General features: G+C 42.6%; 1 protein-coding gene across 1 annotated transcript in view; it reads right to left on the bottom strand.

Annotated features, from left to right (window-relative positions):
- DMD (dystrophin) overlaps nucleotides 1-22,224 on the bottom strand; it is a 3,507,873-nt gene that overhangs the window by 2,537,974 nt on the left and 947,675 nt on the right. Inside the window, exon 16 of the mRNA XM_073614841.1 lies at nucleotides 1,280-1,455. Within this exon, the coding sequence (XP_073470942.1) occupies nucleotides 1,280-1,455 (176 nt within the window). The remainder of the gene's footprint in view (nucleotides 1-1,279; nucleotides 1,456-22,224) is intronic.

Raw genomic sequence — 22,224 nt, forward strand, 5'->3', positions numbered from 1 at the left:
GCCTCTAGAGAAAGGGAAGACCATCGGTACACTGCTCCAAATGACAGAGAGCCCATAAAACTGCATGTCTCTGCAAACTCGAAAATAAATGTTGAAAATAATGTTTTATCTCTTAATAGACTTCCTAGAATATAAAATTCATCCTGACATAAAGCTCTTAACTTCTTGTTTGAGCTGACAACTTTGCCTGAAATCATAAGCTTTGGCTGACACTTTTTGACTAGAGAACATACTCTTTGTTATAGAAATGAGGAGGGGGTTATCCTGTAGTTCATACGGGTGAACTGGGCATAGCTGGTGACACTGCTTAGAATTTCAGAGCAGTGTATGTTGTTAGCTCAGGAGCAAAGTGGCTCTCTGTTAGATGAATAGGTATTTTTCAGTGCTTGTGCTTTTGAAGGGTTAAAACAAGCAGACATGTGAACATTGCAATGATTTTTTTATTGTTATCCAAACATACACTTTAAGCTGACTTTAACCTAACCTAACATCAGCTTCTGTTAGCAAAATGTAGTGAGCTTATGTAAAGGGAGATAGCAATGTAAAGCAGCATGGGAGGATCACAGAAAAAAAAAACATTCAAGATGCTGACTCAGCACCATAGTGCACTGAATGTAGAAAAAAAATAGTTACTACCACTTATTGCATAGAGCCACCACTAAGTGTATTGGCATTTCCCTAAAGCTGCACAGTGCAATTACAATGTAGTACTACAGTTGAGTTTTCCCAGCTGTTCTAAGAATGATGGGTGGCCCACTATGTGAAAACACTACCACAAGTCACTGATCATCTCTAGCAGAGCTCTTCACTGCTCTTCCCCCCATATGTTGTATGCAGCCTTTTCTAAACAATATGCACTATTGTTTGAAAAAAAACCAGATAGAAACATCTTTTAAAGGGCTTAATTAAAGGGTGGTTTGGCCATTAACACAAATTTTTGCCAGCTGTTGAGCTTATTTAGCAAGCTAGGGCAAACAGCAATGATGATGTGCAAAGTGCAATGGCCTATAGGAACGAGAGTTCCAGTAACAGTTGTCAAAGTAATAAATTATCACTTATTATGAGTTACTGCATTTTCTGAAATGTTCTTTGCTGCAAGTAGTATGCATACATATCTTTTCCTATAGGTACAAATACACACCTACTACCATCTTTATTCCCAAAGTACACTAGGTTACAGGTGTGTGTCTCTCACAATTTTCTTTCACATAGCAGAAATTAGTTTCAGCAATAGCCTTGCGTATTTCTTTCCTCAGGTGTGCAATAGCCATTTTCTCACCTCTTCCTAAGTTCTGATTCCACAAGGATCTGTCTTTTCTTCTGAGGGGGAGGCGGTGGGAGTTCCTCCTTACCATGCTTAACAAGAATTTGCTCCCTGGTGGTCACCATAGTTACAGTTTCCATTACAGTTGTCTGTGTTAGTGATGTCTGAGTGGTGGTGACAGCCTGTGAAATCTGTGAAAAGTATTGAGACAGAGGTCACACAATATCCCAGAGACTTCAGAGAAGACAGTTTGGAGTGTCAATAGAAAATAATGAGAAACTGCTCTTTGTATGATCAAAGTCTGGCCTCCAGAGCACAATAATACTAAAGGGAACATACAAACACGCAGTTCCGTCTGGATCAAATAATGTCAATTCTACATCTGGAGACAGACACTTCTGATAAAATGGCTTTGTTTTACACTATAAATCATGTCAGTTTAATTTTTCAGTGGATAACTTACATTATGTATGGCTGTGTGTTTACAGAGAGTATACATTTTCACAAAGCTTTGGCACATCTAGGTTTATGTAATAAAGCAGAGCAAAATGCAGTGACTGTGCAGTGATGTGAAAAACATCTGGTTCCCATAGTAAAAAAAAAATCTCTGGTTAAAGTGTATTTATAGTCAAAACTTGTTTTTCCAGTTTTGGATAGAGTAGGGAAGGGTATTGGGAAGAATTTGTTTCAGTTCCTGTTTCAGTGTCTGTCATCGAGATGCAACAGGAAGTAAGAGGAAATCTTTCCAAAATGAGGGAACTCCTCCCCTTCCTTTTAGGACAGTTGTAAGTGGAACAGGTGTCCCCAGTGGAAGATTTCCTCTTTCCCTTACACTTTAACTGTTCTGACATCAGTAAACTGAAAGCTATTAAGGTGCTGTGTGATACTGCACTTATAGTGCACTGCTGTATTACATAAGGAATAAACATATGAGGCCCAATAATGCTGTCCACTACTTTGCTGTGTCTATTTCACTTTTTCAGTTTTTCACCACTAATATATCACGGACATTGCTATAGGAGGGCTAAGACTCCATTTGCTGCATGAAGAATGCCCCAAAGATATGACTGAAACTGTCAGCTTTTTAGACAATTATGGACAAAATATCAATGTCTGGGGAACTAACCATTAACCCTTTCACTGCCAGGCCCTGTCCTCCACTTTTAAACTCAGGTGGCCAGGCTACTTTTGCAATTTTTTCATTGCTTTTTTATTTTTCCCTTACAGTTTTCAGAGTTTTTGAAAGTTTGTCATAACAGCAGTATGGGCATATATATTTATGTTTTTTTCCTCTGGGGTCATAACAGCAGTGGGGGCATATATCTTTGTTTTTATTCCTCTGCTGCTCCCCTGCTGCAGGGGTGAATCTGTGGGAACTGGGCAGGATCAGTTCTGGGGTGTAGAGGGAGGCGAGGGGTAGAGGGAATCAGTGCTACAGGGTTTAGTGAGGTGAGGAAGGGGAAAGGAGAGTAGCAAGGGTGCATTTTAGGTGATAGTGGGGGGGAGAAAATTCAGTGAATTAGCGGCAGGAGCAGTGGTGGGGAAATTGGGGTTTTAGGTGAATAGCTCTGATCAACGGATTGTCATTAGCTGATCAGAGCTATTATTTTGTTCAGAAGTGTCTGCAGTTTTGATATAAGCCCATGGTCACTAAACTGACCATGAGCTTATAGCAGAAGGAGGCATACAAGTCCGTATGGTGTACGGACCTGGTCAGCTGGAAACAGTGCTGTAGGTCCATACAACATACAAAACCTGGCAGCGAAAAGGTAGAAAATATATTGTAAAAAGGCTTTGATGTACAGACACTACATGGATAGGAACAACATTTTTTTTCTAATAAGCCAGGTTGGATCCAGCAACCTTGTTAATTTGTCCAAAACATTCTGCAGTTGCTTTGTTTCTTAAATGTTACAGTAATGCTAAGACAATCTTTTACCTTAAACACATGAAAAATAGATCCTTATTGAGCTGTTCTTAATAAATGTTGGACCTGCCTAAAGTGTATGTCCGGACAAAATGTTTTAGTTTTGAATAGAGTAGAGAAGAATTAACACCCTTGGTAGGTATTTACAGCTATCCAGGGCTCCACTAGAGAGAGTTTTCCCATATTTACTCTTCCAAGGATAATGGTTTAAAAAATCTGTAAAATCTAAAAAAAAAAAAAAAAAAACCTGAAAATCTGCAACAGCAACACTGACAATAACAAAATTATACTTATAAGCTAAGCTGGGGAAGGCTAATTCTTATTGCTGTTGGTGTCCCTGTTGCAAATTTCCCCTGACTTCTTATGTGAACTATTGTCATTGTGACAGTAAGTTAGTAAGTGAAATTTCTCTAATAGAGCCTCAGATACCAGCAGTAAAATTCCAGCAGAGGTTCTTAGTCTAAAAGTATATTGCAGACAACCTCAATGCAAATGTTAACTAGATAAATTATCGGATGAAAAATTCCAACCCATTCTGTTGTCTTTTCCTCAAAAAATATATACTGTATACACAGGTGTATGGTGCATCACAGTGACCTGGCTATTTTTTCAGTGAGTCCATAAGCTAGTTAAAAGACTCAAGTTATATAAAAGGTATGTTGTTATCGATAATAACTAGGCCTCATAAATATGTTTGGGATACTAGCAATTTCATTTATGAAATGTTAAAATTATGAACTGACATCTTTCCCTCATAGGAAATTTAACAGGTTTCTGTGGTTGACAACCTTGCCAACATCACTGACCCACTACTGGGATAGGCAGTTTTACTAGCCAATAATGATGTGCAGTAGGGAGGGAAAGGGAGGATCAAGCTCTTGACCACTCTAGTTGAGAAAATCCTAGTATAAGCTTTGGAGCTGCACAAATTGCAAGGGGAACAAAAGTGCAGGTATCTATGGGTGCCTTTTGTGCCATACTATTATCATTGCCATACTATTATCACTTTGAAGACTTCATGAGTTGTGGTTTACTTTAAAATACATCTTTACTTGGGGTCAGCATTGAGGATAACATAACCCCCCCTCCTTCCCCGACTACACCACATGCCTTCTGTGTATACACAGTTTCTGATTTGTACTGTGCATAAATCAGCAACCCCACACACATAGAATTGCAAGGTATATCATGCTCAATGTAGCTCTGCTATCCACATCTCTTTGTTGATGTGACTGCTACAGATATTCTGTATTCTCCAATGCTGCCAATAAACAACCACCTTAATGACCCAATAAACAGTGCATCTGCTAAGTCGAAAATCATCTCACATCAGCCAGCTCATAACTCATATGTAGTTGGGTGGTGTAGGAGACCTTTTGATATTGTATAACAGCTGTGCCATTTCATTGCTTCACTTTGGTTTAGAGCATGCTGAATTTAAGATGTGACAGGCTTATATTTTGCCTACTAGGCCATGGTTAGTAAAACACACTTTTTTCCCATATCTCAAGACAAGAGCAGCACTAAGGATTTTTGTGATTTAGTCACTTATTTTTAGACATTGTGGTGTTTTAGACATTGTGGTGTATCATACTAAACCACATTCACATATACAATAGTTTTACTTATAAACTCTCAAGATGTTTTATGAATTAAAGCATTTGTTAACCCCCCCCCAAAAAAGTAGATTCTGGTCCCTTAAAGCAGATTACACAGCACAGTGTTTGTGCTATGTAATCTGCCCCCCTCTAAACTGTAAAAAAAAAAAACCTAAACCTACCATTTCCTGTATGCCCTCTCTAATCAGACCACGATAACCAGGGCAGCTAGACCTTGATCACCATGGTCAAAATGCCTCCCTCTGCTCTCCTCTCTCCTCCCTCACCCCCTTCTTCCTCCTTGTCAGCGCCCTCTCTATCTGTCTCCAGGCAGGCCCCGCCCCACCGCTATTATTTTAATATTAAAATATACATTTTGTCACTGCCAGCATCTCTATTAGAGGCTGGCATAGCACATTGTGTATGTTTTATTTAAAAATGAGTGCTGTAAATACTGTAAATCAGCTGTATTCAGGCCGCTTTTCAGCTTCGATGGGTAACTTCTGCAGAGGAGAGGAGCGGCCACGTTATCTCTCTCTAACGTCAGAGGGAGAGCATGGCCCGTCCCACAGAAGACATCTGTCAGAGCTGGAAAGCGTCTGCGAGTGATGTGACTGGCCTGAAGACAGCTGATATACAGTATTTACAGTGCTCATTTTTTAATAAATAGATGCCTTAACAAACACTTTAAGCACTTACCGTATATACTCCAGTATAAGCCGAGTTTTCAGCACTTTTTTTGTGCTGAAAGTGCCCCCCTCGGCTTATACTCGAGTCACTGCCATCTGCCTACCTGATCAGCGTGTCATGCAGTCAGACGGCAGCCATTCCAGTGTACAAATGCTGCGCCTCCTCCTCCTCGTCCGTGATAAGGGAACACTCAGTTTCCCAGCAGTGAGTCAGTTTTCAGTGTTCTGCCTGTCACGGATGTCCTCTCATCCTCATCCCACGGACGAGGATGAGAGGATGTCCGTGATAGGCAGAACACTGAACAATGACTGCTGGGAAACTGAGTGTTCGGTCTATCACGGACGAGGACAAGGAGGAGGCGTGGCTTTTGTACACTGGAATGGCCGCCATCTGACTGCATGTCACGGAGATCAGCTATGCAGATCGGCACAGGGTAGCTGCAATTAACACAGGGAGGCTTGCAGATGCAGATCGGCACAGGGAGGCTATGCAGATCGGCACACGGAGGCTGCAATGGACACAGTTAGGTGATGCAGATCGGCACAGGGAGGCATGCAATGGACATTAAGGCATGCAATGGACACTGAGGCATGCAATGGACACTGAGGCATGCAATGGACGTGCATGGAGGTATGCAGCTGCAGATGGGCATTGTTGACCCTCTTTTCCACTTACAGTAGCTGCTGCATTTCTCACCCTTGGCTTATACTCGAGTCAATAAGTTTTCCCAGTTTTTTGTGGTAAATTAGGTGCCTCGGCTTATACTCGGGACGGCTTATACTTGAGTATATACGGTATGTGGTAACAGTTGTTGCTTCAAGATTTTTGCTTTTGTCATTTGCTTTTGAGCTTTTTTTATGTACATACTGCAAATTCTTCATATCACATTAGAATAAGGCAAACATTTTACATTATTAGTTTATTATGGGAATTGTTTACATATATGTGCAGATAAATCAACTTTGTGAAAGGTTAATTACATTGTGAAGATTTAGGAAACATTTAGTGGCTGTGTACCAACCATATTCTTTAACTGTTGTCAATAACTGTTAATACCAAGCAGAAATAATTTGGGCTTTGGTAGATACTTTTTTATAATACTTACACATAAACATATTATAGTATTATTCTTGAAAATTACATTTAGCTGCTAGAGGAGAACAGTACTGTATTCTGATAAAGGAAGTTTGGTAATTTGCCACCACTTGCTTCACACAGCAGAGTAGATTTTTTTTATTTCTATATAAATGATTATTGTTTACACCACACATATAAAGCCTAGGAGCTGGGGCTGCAAATTGCCAATCCTAACTGGGGGACGCCTTAGATCAGTGTTTCTTAAAATGTTTCTTATATTTGCACCACTTGCTTCACACGGCAGAAAAGAATTTATTTTCATTCCTATAATATGAGGCTGGGTTCACACCTTTGTGAATTGGATGCAGCTTTCCCCACATCCAATTTGCATGACAGGAGATTGTGACCGTCTCTCTCTGGAGCCAGTTCACATATCTTCATTGCGGCTGCGGAGTGGCTTGCACAGGAACGCTGTGTGTCTTTGGCTCTGTTTTAGGACCGAATTCAGGTAAAAATTTGTCCCTGATTCGTCCCTGAAACGGAAAACAGGGATGCACTGGACCCTTGATGTGAGCTGCATCCAGCAGAGGTGTGAACCCAGCTTAAATATTGTTTACACCACACATTTTGTAAAGCATAGGAGCTGGGGCTGAAAATTGCCAGTCCTAACTGAGGGAAACCTTAGATTAGAGTTTCTTAATATTTTTTTATGTTTGCACCACTTTTAAAGCCCTAGGCTCATCTAACGCCCCTAAAATAATTTAATGAAATAACACTACTATTCTCTCTGGTATGTCTGAGGAAAAGATATAATGAAGTGAGGAACATGTCATGCGCTACCTGCCTACCTTTTCTTTTACTTGGAAGAATGCTGACACTAGTTATACTGTTGAAAATTTCTTACTCTGACAAAAAATGTCAGAGACATTCTTTATAACAGTAGCTTACACTATCAGTGCTTATGCCAAGGGAGAATAAATACTACCAGTCTGATTTTTTTGTTCTTGCCAGCATAGCTGATACTTGAAATTGCTAATAGAGGAGGCAGCCAAACAACCATGCTACAATCTGTACTGCTGCAGCAAAACTAATTTTTTTCTTGAATGTTTTTTTTTTTTTAATTCTGTTATTAAATACTTGCCATTTTCAAGCATCTAACAAAAATCTGTGCTTAAAGTACATGTTCATATTTGCATAGTTGCCAACGTTTCAAAAAATAAAATTCCAGGAACACTTTTTTTTGCTGTGCATTCAGCAAGCCATTATAGACGGAGAGAGTACTTTGATTTGGGGCAGGACATTCATGTATTATAGGTGTGGTTTTACAAGAGGCAGCTGTAGTTGTCATGGTTAAAGGAAAACAATAGTAAACAAAAACACTTAAAAACACAGGTAGTAACTGTAAACATGTACATTTAACCCAAGGTTTTTAAGGAGGACTGCAGACATTGAGGCTCTGTTCAAACCAGAATGCGGTGTGGGAAACCTGTGTTCTATGTGCATTTCCCGTACTGCGTTTAAAACACACTGCAGTTGCAATCTCCAGCGAGTGTCAATGTTAAGTTAATGACACCCCAAATGCAGGTCACAAACACACTCTGTTTGCCTGCACTGTATCTCATGGTACAGAAGTACCATGTGACCCGGTTCCAGGGAGTTTCCAAAAGTAGTGCATGTATTACTTTTGGTGTGGTGCAGTGTGATTTGAGCCCATTCAAAATGATTGGGCTCAAATCGCACTGCACTTAACCACATGTGAATTGCATAGGAACGCACTACGCATTCCTATGAAATTCCTAGTGTGAACCGACCCTAAGTACATGAACAATCATTATGCACAGCAAAGAACAGTGAAAAAACATTACACATGTAAAATGAAGAAATGAAGCTGTCCCTTGCAGTATGTACAGGAGAGGACTGTGGAGGTTATGACAGTGGGCAGTATGTACAGGAAAGGAGAGTGGAGAGTATGACAGTGGACAATATGTACAGGAAAGGAGAGTGGAGAGTATGACAGTGGACAATATGTACAGGAGAGGAGTGTGGCGGGTATGACAGTGAACAGTGTGTACTGGAGAGGATTATAGAGGGTATGGCAGCAGTTAGTATGTACAGGAGTGGAGTGTAGAGGGTATGACAATGGACAGTATGTACAGGTGAGGCGTGTGGAGGGTATGACAGTGGTCGATATGTACAGGATAGGACTATGGAGGGTATGACAGTGGGCAGTATGTACAGGAAAGGAGTGTGGAGGTATGGCAGCGGGCAATATGTACAGGAAAAGAGTGTGGAACGTATGACAATGGGCAGTATGTACAGATGTACAGAAAAAGAGTGTAGAGGATGTGACATGGGGCAGTATGTACAGGAGAGAAGTTTGGAGGGTATGACAGTGGGTGGTATGAATGTCCTGCCCCAAATCAAAGTACTCTCTCCGTATAGGAGAGGAGTGTGGGGGGTATAATGGTATAATGGTAAGCAGTATGTACAGGAGAGGAGTGTGGAGTTATGACAGTGGGCATTAGGTACAGGATAGGAGTATGGAGGGTATGGCAGTGGGCAGTATGTACAAGAAAGGAGTAAGGAGGGTATGACAATAGGCATTATGGCAGTGGCTCAAAGTGATGTCTATCAGATAAATATTTGATGTGGCCTAGGGTAATGCAAGCTGGGAGGGGGTTGGGGGCTAAGAAGTGGTCAGATAGTTATGTCTATAATAAAAAAAACTGCTGTGCTCGTCTACCAATAGATAAAACAATAAATAATACAATAGTACTGCTCGAGGAAAGTAAGCTCTTTACTTCAAATATTCATATACATTACAGGTAATTTGAATTAAGCGACTGCACAGTTTCGAACATAAGCATGTTCTTATGTAAGCTGCATGTAAGATGAAGAACATTGTCATGTTCAAAACTATGCAGTCACTTGATTCAGATCACCTGTAAAGTATATGACGATTTGAAGTAAACAGAATATTTTGCAAAGACCGGGATTGCATCTCCTATTTGTTGATATGTGTGGAAAATGGAGGAGGTCCACATTGGATGTAATCTTATAAGAAGTATACTGGCTACACGGGAGATATATCCCACCCCGATTTAGCTATATATATATATATATATATATATATATATATATATTTATATATGTATATATACATACATATATTGTCAAAAGCATTGCGACACCTGCCTTTACACACACATGAACTTTAATGGCATCCCAGTCTTAGTCCGTAGGGTTTAAAATTAGGTTAGCCCACCCTTTGCAGCTATAACAGCTTCAACTCTTCTGGGAAGGCTGTCCACAAGGTTTAGGAGTGTGTCTATGGGAATGTTTGGCCATTCTTCCAAAAGCGCATTTGTGAGGTCAGGCACTGATGTTGGACATGAAGGCCTGACTAGCAGTCTCCGCTCTGATTCATCTCAAAGGTGTTCTATTGGGTTGAGATCAGGACTCCGTGCACTGGTGCGCAGTCATGTTGGAACAGGAAGGGGCCATCCCCAAACTTTTTCCACAAAGTTGGGAGCATGAAATTGATCAATTGACATCATTGATGTCTTGGTATGCTGACTCCTTAAGAGTTTCCTTCACTGGAACTAAGGGCCAAGACCAACCCCTGAAAAACTACTCCAAACCATAACCGCCCTCCACCAAATGATTTGGATCAGTGCACAAAGCAAAACAAATGACACAGTTTAAATGTCCAGCAAATTATATTCATTGCCAGTTTCTTAAAAAAAAAACAGTACGGTACACAGACCCCTCCAAAGGCTCCTCAAAATACACAGCTCACAATGAAAGGATTTGTGTGCCTTTTTTTTTAAATACAGAGAGAAGTTGTCAAACTGCATGAACTGAATCCAGGGCAGCTTGGCTCATTCCTATTCCAGAGGGGGGCTGTATTTTTGGATAAGTGACACATTTTGAGGGGGTCCCCATATTTTCCTTGGTTTTTCACAGGATTCTCCCTTAAAAATAATACAAGAACCAAAGGGTCTGGTGTGTAATTTGGAGGGAAACCCACATTGTTTTCTTAGTGGGGCCCTCTTTAGAATCTACCCTGAAGGACCTGATATAAATTTTGGAAGCAATCACACATGCTTCCAAGCTGAATAGACCAGGCAGAGATAGTGGTAGTAAAGACACTAGTAGCCACCAACTTCCTAACAACCAGGAGCCCTGAGCAGAAAGCAGTCATGTTTAGCATTGGTAGTAATACTGCTTCTAATGCCCCGTACACACGGTCGGATTTTCCGATGGAAAATGTCCGATCGGAGCGTGTTGTCGGACATTCCGACCGTGTGTGGGCTCCATCGGACATTTTCCATCGGATTTTCTGACACACAAAGTTTGAGAGCAGGCTATAAAATTTTCCAACAACAAAATCCGATTGCGTCAACTCCGACCGTGTGTGGCCAGTTCCAACGAACAAAGTGCCACGCATGCTCAGAAGAAATTCCGAGACGGAACAGCTCAGTCTGGTAAAATTAGCGTTCGCAATGGATACAGCACTTTCGTCACGCTGCAATGTAAAAAATGGTTTAATACAGCGCACTCTCTTCTTCTTTATAATGTGAGAAGAATGAAATGGTTTTGCTGCTCATATTAACACAGACTTCTCACAAACTTCTTTCTTTATTATTTTTCGGGATTCCCTCAATAAATTTTGACTCTGGATCCAGAAGGAGACGATTTAAGGCCTCAAATATGTCCTTTGGGGAGATGTTGGAGTTGGTCGACATCCTGAAGAAGGCCGACTATGATGGAAAATATGGACCTTACCCCAACCCCAATGTCAGAAAGGCCAAGATAATGGCGAAAGTGGTCAAGAGTCTGCACCGGAATTTCGGGGTACGACGATCGAAAGATCAGCTCAGGAAGCGGTGGTCAGACCTAAAATTAAGAGAACATGAGCAGTACAGAAAGATCCGGAGAGTGCTGCAAAAAAGTAAGTAGTTGTGCTGTGTTCCTATTCTTTTTGTGTTTATTACGTTCATGCTGCTCCATGTGCTTTTCTTAACTGTTATCCAGTTTAAAATGTCAACTTTCATGTTCATGGGCACATTATTCGTTTTTCTTTTGGCCTATAAAACACCATTGTTTTGGCCATATGCATTTGACCACATTTTTTAGGGCCTACTTGTATGAAAATAATTTGGTTGTGTAGATGGGTTTGTTACTAGAATGAAATGCAAACTAGATTCTGTGTAAGGAGAGGACACTCAGCAGCAGTTTTCACGGCTGGATTTTGGAGCACTAGTGTGGGACACAAGAACACCCTTTTTATTAGGGGGCCCACACAGGTGCTCCAGTGTATGCTATAGGGGTGTCTCCATCTGGGAAGCTTGGACAAAACAGGTAAAGTATTGAAGCTTGACAAAGGACACTAAAAATTCTACATCTTGGAACTCTGCCCAAACAGACAATTGTACCCCACTTCCAAGCAATGTTTCATATTTATAGTTCTGCCATCAAATATCTGTGTGCTAAGTATACTATTTTTTTTAACATAGGGGAGAAAAGACTCAGAGGACACCCCTAATCCATGGAGACCAGTGACCCCCCACCTCTGGAAGAAGGGGAAATCCCCCAAAGACAAGAAGAGCAGGATGAGGAAGACGTGGTGGAAATAGTCACCACAACAGGTGAGTGTCTGCAACCACAGGCTCAGGTAAGAGATGGATGCCGGCATATTTATAATACATTTTTTTTTGGTTTCTATCTTTTTAGGTGATTGTGATGTTGTGGATCCAGGGCATTTCACCTTGGAAAGTGCACAGATCCTGATTGGGGAGATCATGGGGTGTAATAGGGACTTGGAAATCATCAATAAAAACATCAATGATGTTATTCAAAAAAATAAGAACATCATTGATGTTTTGGGGAGAGTTTAAAACCCCTCCAAATCCCTTTCTTTTATGGTGTGCTACAATTTTTACATTTTTTGTCTAATTGGAGAAAAGCCAAATTTTGAGGATGCACACAGTGTGTCAACATGTGCTATCTACCATCACGGGAGATCAATGGACGCGTTTTGGGGGTGCAACCCCTTCCTCAGTAATAAAGTAGCTTTAAGGAAGGGGTAGCTCCCCCAAAACACGACCCTTGATCCCCCATGATGGCAGCTAGCACATGTTGACATTCAGGTATTTGTGTGCATCTTCAAAATTTAGCTTTTCCGGGGGTGACTTCACCCCATCTGAATGCAATATCAAACACAGTTCCTAAATAGGGATGAGCTTCGAGTTCGAGTCGAACTCATGTTCGACTCGAACATTGGCTGTTCGCAAGTTCACCAAACAGCGAACAATTTGGGGTGTTCGCGGCAAATTCGAATGCCGCGGAACACCCTTTAAAAGTCTATGGGAGAAATCAAAAGTGCTAATTTTAAAGGCTAATATGCAAGTTATTGTCATAAAAAGTGTTTGGGGACCTGGGTCCTGCCCCAGGGGACATGGATCAATGCAAAAAAAAGTTTTAAAAACGGCCGTTTTTTCAGGAGCAGTGATTTTAATAATGCTTAAAGTCAATCAATAAAAGTGTAATATCCCTTTAAATTTCGTATCTGGGGGGTGTCTATAGTGTGCCTGTAAAGGGGCGCATGTTTCCTGTGTTTAGAACAGTCTGACAGCAAAATGACATTTTGAAGGAAAAAACTCATTTAAAACTACCCGCGGCTATTGCATTGCCGACAATACACATAGAAGTTCATTGATAAAAACGGCATGGGAATTCCCCAAAGGGGAACCCCGAACCAAAATTAAAAAAAAAAAATGACGTAGGAGTCCCCCTAAATTCCATACCAGGCCCTTCAGGTCTGGTATGGATATTAAGGGGAACCCCGGCCAAAATTTAAAAAAAAAAATGATGTGGGGTTCCCCCTAAATTCCATACCAGACCCTTCAGGTCTGGTATGGATTTTAAGGGGAACCCCGCGCCAAAAAAAAAAAAAAAAATGGCGTGGGGTCCCCCCAAAAATCCATACCAGACCCTTATCCGAGCACGCAACCTGGCAGGCCGCAGGAAAAGAGGGGGGGACGAGAGTGCGGCCCCCCTCCCTCCTGAACCGTACCAGGCCACATGCCCTCAACATTGGGAGGGTGCTTTGGGGTAGCCCCCCAAAACACCTTGTCCCCATGTTGATGAGGACAAGGGCCTCATCCCCACAACCCTGGCCGGTGGTTGTGGGGGTCTGCGGGCAGGGGGCTTATCGGAATCTGGAAGCCCCCTTTAACAAGGTGACCCCCAGATCCCGGCCCCCCCCCGTGTGAAATGGTAAGGGGGTACATAAGTACCCCTACCATTTCACGAAAAAAGTGTCAAAAATGTTAAAAATGACAAGAGACAGTTTTTGACAATTCCTTTATTTAAATGCTTCTTCTTTCTTCTATCTTCCTTCATCTTCTGGTTCTTCTGGTTCTTCTGGCTCTTCTGGTTCTTCCTCCGGCGTTCTCGTCCAGCATCTCCTCCGCGGCGTCTTCTATCTTCTTCTCCTCGGGCCGCTCCGCACCCATGGCATAGGGGGGAGGCTCCCGCTCTTCTCTTCTTCTTTTCTTCTCTTCTGTTCTTCTTCATTTTCTTCTCCGGGCCGCTCCGCAATCCATGCTGGCATGGAGGGAGGCTCCCGCTGTGTGACGGTGCTCCTCGTCTGACAGTTCTTAAATAACGGGGGGCGGGGCCACCCGGTGACCCCGCCCCCCTCTGACGCACGGTGACTTGACGGGACTTCCCTGTGGCATTCCCCGTGACGTCACAGGGAAGTCCCGTCAAGTCACCGTGCGTCAGAGGGGGCGGGGTTCACCGGGTGGCCCCGCCCACCCGGTTATTTAAGAACTGTCAGACGAGGAGCGCCGTCACACAGCGGGAGCCTCCCTCCATGCCAGCATGGATTGCGGAGCGGCCCGGAGAAGAAAATGAAGAAGAACAGAAGAGAAGAAAAGAAGAAGAGAAGAGCGGGAGCCTCCCCCCTATGCCATGGGTGCGGAGCGGCCCGAGGAGAAGAAGATAGAAGACGCCGCGGAGGAGATGCTGGACGAGAACGCCGGAGGAAGAACCAGAAGAGCCAGAAGAACCAGAAGAACCAGAAGATGAAGGAAGATAGAAGAAAGAAGAAGCATTTAAATAAAGGAATTGTCAAAAACTGTCTCTTGTCATTTTTAACATTTTTGACACTTTTTTCGTGAAATGGTAGGGGTACTTATGTACCCCCTTACCATTTCACACAGGGGGGGGGCCGGGATCTGGGGGTCACCTTGTTAAAGGGGGCTTCCAGATTCCGATAAGCCCCCCGCCCGCAGACCCCCACAACCACCGGCCAGGGTTGTGGGGATGAGGCCCTTGTCCTCATCAACATGGGGACAAGGTGTTTTGGGGGGCTACCCCAAAGCACCCTCCCAATGTTGAGGGCATGTGGCCTGGTACGGTTCAGGAGGGAGGGGGGGCCGCACTCTCGTCCCCCCTCTTTTCCTGCGGCCTGCCAGGTTGCGTGCTCGGATAAGGGTCTGGTATGGATTTTTGGGGGGACCCCACGCCGTTTTTTTTTTTTTTTTTTGGCGCGGGGTTCCCCTTAAAATCCATACCAAACCTGAAGGGTCTGGTATGGAATTTAGGGGGAACCCCACGTCATTTTTTTTTTTTAATTTTGGCCGGGGTTCCCCTTAATATCCATACCAGACCTGAAGGGCCTGGTATGGAATTTAGGAGGACTCCCACGTCATATTTTTTTTTTAATTTTGGTTCGGGGTTCCCCTTTGGGGAATTCCCATGCCGTTCTTATCAATGAACTTCTATGTGTATTGTCGGCAATGCAATAGCCGCGGGTAGTTTTAAATGAGTTTTTTCCTTCAAAATGTCATTTTGCTGTCAGGCTGTTCTAAACACAGGAAACATGCGCCCCTTTACAGGCATACTATAGACACCCCCCAGGTACGAAATTTAAAGGGATATTACACTTTTATTGTTTGACTTTAAGCATTATTAAAATCACTGCTCCTGAAAAAACGGCCCTGGGGCAGGACCCAGGTCCCCAAACACTTTTTATGACAATAACTTGCATATAAGCCTTTAAAATTAGCACTTTTGATTATTCATGTTCGTGTCCCATAGACTTTAACGGTGTTCGCATGTTCGAACGAACTTTTTTCCTGTTCGCATGTTCTGGTGCGAACCGAACAGGGGGGTGTTCGGCTCATCCCTATTCCTAAATACTCATGTCTGATATTGCCTTCAAGTTCTACCAAATGTAAACTTTGTAAGTTCAAGATTTGTGTCTTTCTTGTGGGTTTTAAACATGCCTATTTTATCTTAAATGGACATTTCTACTTTTTCTAATGTGACCTCAAAAATTGTTATACAACAAACATGTTGGTTTGTTTTAAAAACCTTTTCTAAATGCACATGTGATTGTGCAGGTATTAAAAAGATGGTTAATCAAGAATGTGTGGATTATTGTCTCAACGCTAGAACACTTTTGGGGTGCTCTGATTGGTGTTTTTAGTGACAATGGGTGTTATTTCCTAAGGGGAAATCCATTTGCACTCCAAGTGCAGCTTCAAGTGCACTTGTAGTGCAAAGTTTCTTTGCCTTTAGTAAATAACACCCAACAGTGCTTTCTATAAGGTTACACAATCACGCCATTTTCAGGACTCACCACATTTCTGTCAGGGTCAGCTACAACAAACACAAGCAGTAAATGTCACCAAAGATTTGCTTAATGTTTTTTTTATTTGATAAAGGTTTCACACATTGTCTGGCATATTGATAGCCCCCCTACCCGCAAAGAATTCAAGGTATCTTAGCCGGACATCATGGGCACTCAGGGAGGGCAAGCCAGGATGACCACTTTCAAGAGCCGTCAGGGTTGGTTCATTTTGAATTCCGGCCTCAGGCCCAACTAAGCTAGCATAGTTGGCAGAATGTTGCCGTAAAAAGTTGTGTAGAACACAGCACGCCAGGATAAGATCATTCAGTTTATACTCCGCCATATGTATGGGTGTAAGAAATAGGCGGAACCGGCTGTCCATGATTCCAAACGTGTTCTCCACCACTCTTCTGGCTCTGGCCAGCCGGTAATTAAAAACCCTCTGGTCCGGGGTGAGGGTCCTCATCGGGAATGGCCGCATAAGATTGTCCCCCAGCGCAAAGGCTTCATCCGCAATGAAGACGAATGGGAGTCCTTCCACATTGTCTTCTGGAGGTGGCAAGTCCAAGCTGCCATTCTGGAAACTCCTGTAGAACTCCGCACGGGGCGATAATTCCACTATTGGACATCCGGTCATTCTTCCCCACGTCCACATACAGGAACTCATAAGTAGCCGACACCACCACCAACATCACAATACTTTTGAACCCCTTATAATTATAATAGTACGACCCCGAGTTGGGTGGTGGGATGATGTGGACGTGTTTCCCATCAATTGCCCCTCCGCAGTTAGGAAAGTCCCACCGCTGGGCAAAGTGGGAGGCCACAGTCTGCCATTCCTGTGGTGTGGAAGGAAACTTGAGGAAAACAAAAAAAAATTAGTCTTTTTGCACATAAACTTGGAAAGCAGATTAGACACAAACATTCTTGGCCAACATCAAGATAACATTTATTTATGGGATTTTTTAAAGACCAAAGTATAAGGTACACCTATCATATTTCCCCTCCCCCCTCTCATGGGCCATTTCTAACATTATAGGGGGGGGCTCTTGGACAGGTAACCCTCTCCACTTGATTGAAAGATGAATGCAAAAATAATGTGTATTACTTTGAACAGCCCCTCCTTAGTTACACTATTGGCAGCCCACTGGACAAGTAAGAAGTGTCATAATACAAAGATAGAAATACACACTGTACACATTTGAGCACATTTGGACATTCTGCTATTACCTATCAAGATAATAATAGGATAAAAAAACTTTAAACAGTACCATTTGAAAGTATACACACAGGCCCTTGCACTACATGCTTTGGGGAATTCATCCATAAATCTGACCACAAAAGAGATGGGTATAGTGTGTATGGGTTTGGCTAAAAGTCACCAGATAGATGATTGAGGATAGATAGAGAATTGGTATCAGCTGACTTAGCAGTTGGGGGGAGGGAGGGTTCAAAATGATTTGGGGACCCCCCAAAAAAACCTCTGGCACTCTCCCTGAATTTAAAGCACAAATCACATTTAAAAACATTTTAGGGGGTGTTTGGGGTAAAGCACTACTATGGAGCTGATAAAATACATTGTTAAGTGACTACATGAGGTGAATATAGGGCCAGGAGAGCATGCTGGGGAGGTAAGTGAAGGCAAATATGTATGAAGGACAACAAAAATAATTACCTAAAAATCCAGCATACATGAGGACAAAGGGGACATTCACAGCATATTACAATCATGGTAATTAGGGAATGAGGAAAGAAATACAATATATTATCAAACATTAAATACAATAAAATGTGATGTTAAAGGATAAATCTTACCTTAATATACTCCTTCTGCAGGACCTGTATGATGGCAGAACAGGTCTCTGGGATAATGATCCTCAGAGCCTGGGGGGAGATGCCTGTTGAGAACTTCAAGTCCTGCAGGCTTCTCCCCGTCGCCAAGTACCGCAGGGTGGTGACTAACCTCTGCTCCGGAGTGATGGCTTGCCTCATGCAGGTATCCTGCCTGCTAATATAAGGGGTCAGCAAAGCCAACAAACGGTGAAATACGGGGTCCGTCATCCTGAGAAAGTTCCTGAAATCATCAGGATTATTCTCACGGATCTCACGGAGCAAAGGCATATGACAGAACTGGTCACGCTGAAGCAACCAATTCTTGGTCCATAAACTCCTCCCCACCCTGTTCATGGACTGGACTTGTGTCAAGGTCAGGACCCCAACACCAAGGCCCCACACAGCACGAACTCTACGAGGAGTACATATACGCAACATGCACTGAAGAACAGCCAGGTCTGTGAAGAGCGACCTGAAAAACAGTAACGAACAAACAAGAACACAATGACAAAGTCACGCGTAGCTTGCTTGCACGCACTGAAGAGCAGATACAAACCCACAAGCACAAACTGAACAGCAGAAAACGATCTGAAAACCACGAGTCTGAAAAAGCGCGAATCGTCTCTCACCAAACTTTTACTAACACGAGATTAGCAAAAGGAGCCCAAAGGGTGCCGCGCTTGGTTCTGAACTGGCCTTTTCTAGTCTCGTCGTACGTGGTGTACGTCACTGCGTTCTTGGCGATCAGAAATTCCGACAACTTTGTGCGACCGTGTGTACGCAAAACAAGTTTGAGCCAACATCTGTTGGAAAAAATCCTAGGATTTTGTTGTCGGAATGTCCGATCAATGTCCGACCGTGTGTACGGGGCATAAGTGTTTAAATTTTTGGCTGCAGCCAGAGCTTCAGCTTAGCCAAACCACCATATAATTTGCCCATTTGCCAAACCTCTCAAGCAGGAGAAATTTGATTTGAAGCATGTTTAAGACCAGGCCGGCAGCTCATTCCTACTAACAAGGAACATGCTGATAATAGGAGAAGGCAGAGTGATAGAGATTAATTTATCCGTATTTTGCTTTTCCTTAAAATAGGGGCAGTGAGAAGACTTTGTATTGTACTGTAATAGTTGTATTACTCAACTGTAGTAGGAAAAAACTAGAACTCCATGCTGGCTGTGCTGAAAGAGCACTCTCAGCACTGGATGGATAGAAATACAAATTCTTTGGTAGGTAAAACAGCTCTCATATTTATTTGTCCGAAGTTCAGGTTTAAAGGTCCATTAAACTTTGTTTTGGTGAAATGTCTGATTTATAGGCCAAATATTCTCCGGAAAAAGCAAGTTTATGTAAATTGGAGAGAGAGTGAATTTTGTTCAGTTCACTCATCCCTCTTGTAGGCCACAGTATTTATGCTCAATTTTTCAGTTATAGCAGCTGAAATAGAATAGAGCAATTGAATGTAATTTGAAATTGGTCAGCAATCTATGTTAGTTGATCATTATGTCCAATGCATGCTCAGATCTCACATCCCAAGCCAGTAAAATGTAAATATTCCTAACATAGTACATTACTTAATTGGCTGTGCATGCAAGTGGATAACTTGACATTAGAAGAACACTTTAAATGTCAATGGCATGCTTTGCTAAAGGTTTATTTTAGGTTACTGTTCTGTTATTTCAAGTTAGATTGCCACTGTTATTTGCACCCTATTAAAGGTAAATATATATCCTTGCTCATAATGAGAAGCTACATTCAGCACAGTATTATATACTTCCTGACATAGCAACATTCTTGCTAAAATGTTTTATTTCCTAATCTGTTCTGCTCATATGTTACTGGTGGTTAGAGGTTTTTGGAGAACATTTGTGCAAAGTAATTCAGAGAAATGTGTTATACAAAACATCTTCCAGATTTCCTAGTGAATAATTAAAAACAGAATATTATTTTTTTTCTTTTGTATGAGCTTTTAATACAATCATTGACTTTTTGAGTACTTTACTATTTCTAACTCTTAATTTGAGTAATCACTGTAGGAAACCTCACTGTTTTAAATTTTTATCACTTTTTAGTCCCTATGTATTGATATCATTAAAGTGATTCTAAATGTTCATTTTTATTTTTTTTAATTATAATAACAAACATGTCATACTTACCTGCTCTGTGCAATGGTTTTGCATAGAGTGGCCTTGATCCTCTTCTTCTCAGGTCATGGCTTCTCCCCCATAGCAAGCGGCTTTGCTTAGAGCGGCCTGAGAACTGAGCGATCAGCGGCCATGTGATTGCTTAGTTCTCAGTGTTAGATCCGGAAGGGGACAGCTGCAACACCACACCAATGCTCCAGCCATATAGGTGAGTATATGTGTTTGCTTTGTTATGTATCCTAAACTTCTCCTTTAATAGGGAAGCCTGACTGTGTATATCCAGTCCTAAAAAGACAAAAACCTCTGTGTGGAAGCGTTCATTCCCCTTTAAAGACTGAATAAGCATGAGGGAAAACACCTATTGTTTGAAAAAATAGGATTTTTGACTTACCGTAAAATCCGTTTCTCTTTCGTTCAATGACAGACACAGCCTTCTTTATTCAGAACCATAGGGTTATATCGCCCCCTAGGACACTAGGCAGACAAAATACTTGGCTACGCCCATGGGCAGTTCTAGGTGATATACACCTCCTCTCTGCTACAGGCCTCCAGTTATGTAACAAGCAGTACCAGAAGTATTAAAAACTCCATAGAGGGGATGCTGTGTCTGTCAATGAATGAGAAACGGATTTTACAGTAAGTCAAAAATCCTATTTTCTCTTTCGTTCATTGACAGACACAGCCTTCTTTATTCAGAGCCATAGGGATGTCCCAAATCAGTACCAAACATGAGGGGTGGGGCAGCCAACAAAAAAAAAACCCTAGGCCAACCAGACAACCTGGAGCTCAGTGGAAACAACCAGGAGCCCACCTGACCAGTAAAAAAACCCCTTCACGAGGGAAAAACCCTCTAGACCGCAGCCTGCAGAACCTTGCGGCCAAAAGAAGCATCCGCAGATGCCAGCACACCCACTTTGTAAAATCTTGTGAAAGTGTGCACCGACGACCAGGTGGCCACCTTGCAATCCTGCATTACTGAAGCCCGATGACGGAAGGCCCAGGAGTAGGGATTGGCCGAACACCCCCCATTCGGTTCGCACCAGAACATGTGAACAGGCAAAAAATTAGTTTGAACACGCAAACAACGTTAAAGTCTATGGGACACGAACATGAAAAAATCAAAAGTGCTAATTTTAAAGGCTTATATGCATGGTATTGTCTTAAAAAGTGTTTGGGGACCTGGGGCCTCCCCCAAGGGACATGTATCAATGCAAAAAAAGTTTTAAAAACGTCAGTTTTTTCGGGAGCAGTGATTTTAATAATGCTTAAAGTGAAACAATAAAAGTGTAATATTCCTTTAAATTTCATACCTGGGGGGTGTCTATAGTATGCCTGTAAAGTGGTGCATGTTTCCCGAGTTTAGAACATTCTAACAGCAAAATTACATTTCTAAAGGAAAAAAAGTCATTTAAAACTACTTGCGGCTATAATGAATTGACGGTCCGACAAGTTCATTGATAAAAACGGCATGAGATTTCCCCACAGGGGAACTCCGAACCAAAAAAAAAAAAATGTGTGGGGGTCCCCCTAAATTCCATACCAGGCCCTTCAGGTCTGGTATGGATATTAAGGGGAACCCCACGCCAAAATTTAAACAAAAAATGGCGTGGGGTCCCCCCCAAAATCCATACCAGACCCTTATCCGAGCACGCAACCTGGCCAGCCGCAGGAAAAGAGGGGGGGCGAGAGAGCACCCCCCCTTCTGAACCGTACCAGGCCACATGCCCTCAACATTGGGAGGGTGCTTTGGGGTAGCCCCCCAATGCAACTTGTTCTCATTTTGATGGGGAGAAGGGCCCCATCCCCACAACCCTTGCCCAGTGGTTGTGGGAGTCTGCGCCAGATCGGCGTACCAGGACTGATGAGGCCAGTCTGGGGCCACTAGAATGACCGGAATTCCTTTGGCCTCGATCCTGCACAACAGCCGTGGCAAAAGCTTGAGAAGAGGAAAGAGGATCAGATGATACTGGCCCCACGGAGCGACCAGAGTGTCTGAGGCATCTGCCAGAGGGTCCCGAGACCTGGCCACAAACCTCTGCACCTTCCTGT

This window comes from Aquarana catesbeiana, linkage group LG02 (assembly GCF_042186555.1).
Source record: "Aquarana catesbeiana isolate 2022-GZ linkage group LG02, ASM4218655v1, whole genome shotgun sequence".
NCBI classification, from domain to species: domain Eukaryota; kingdom Metazoa; phylum Chordata; class Amphibia; order Anura; family Ranidae; genus Aquarana; species Aquarana catesbeiana.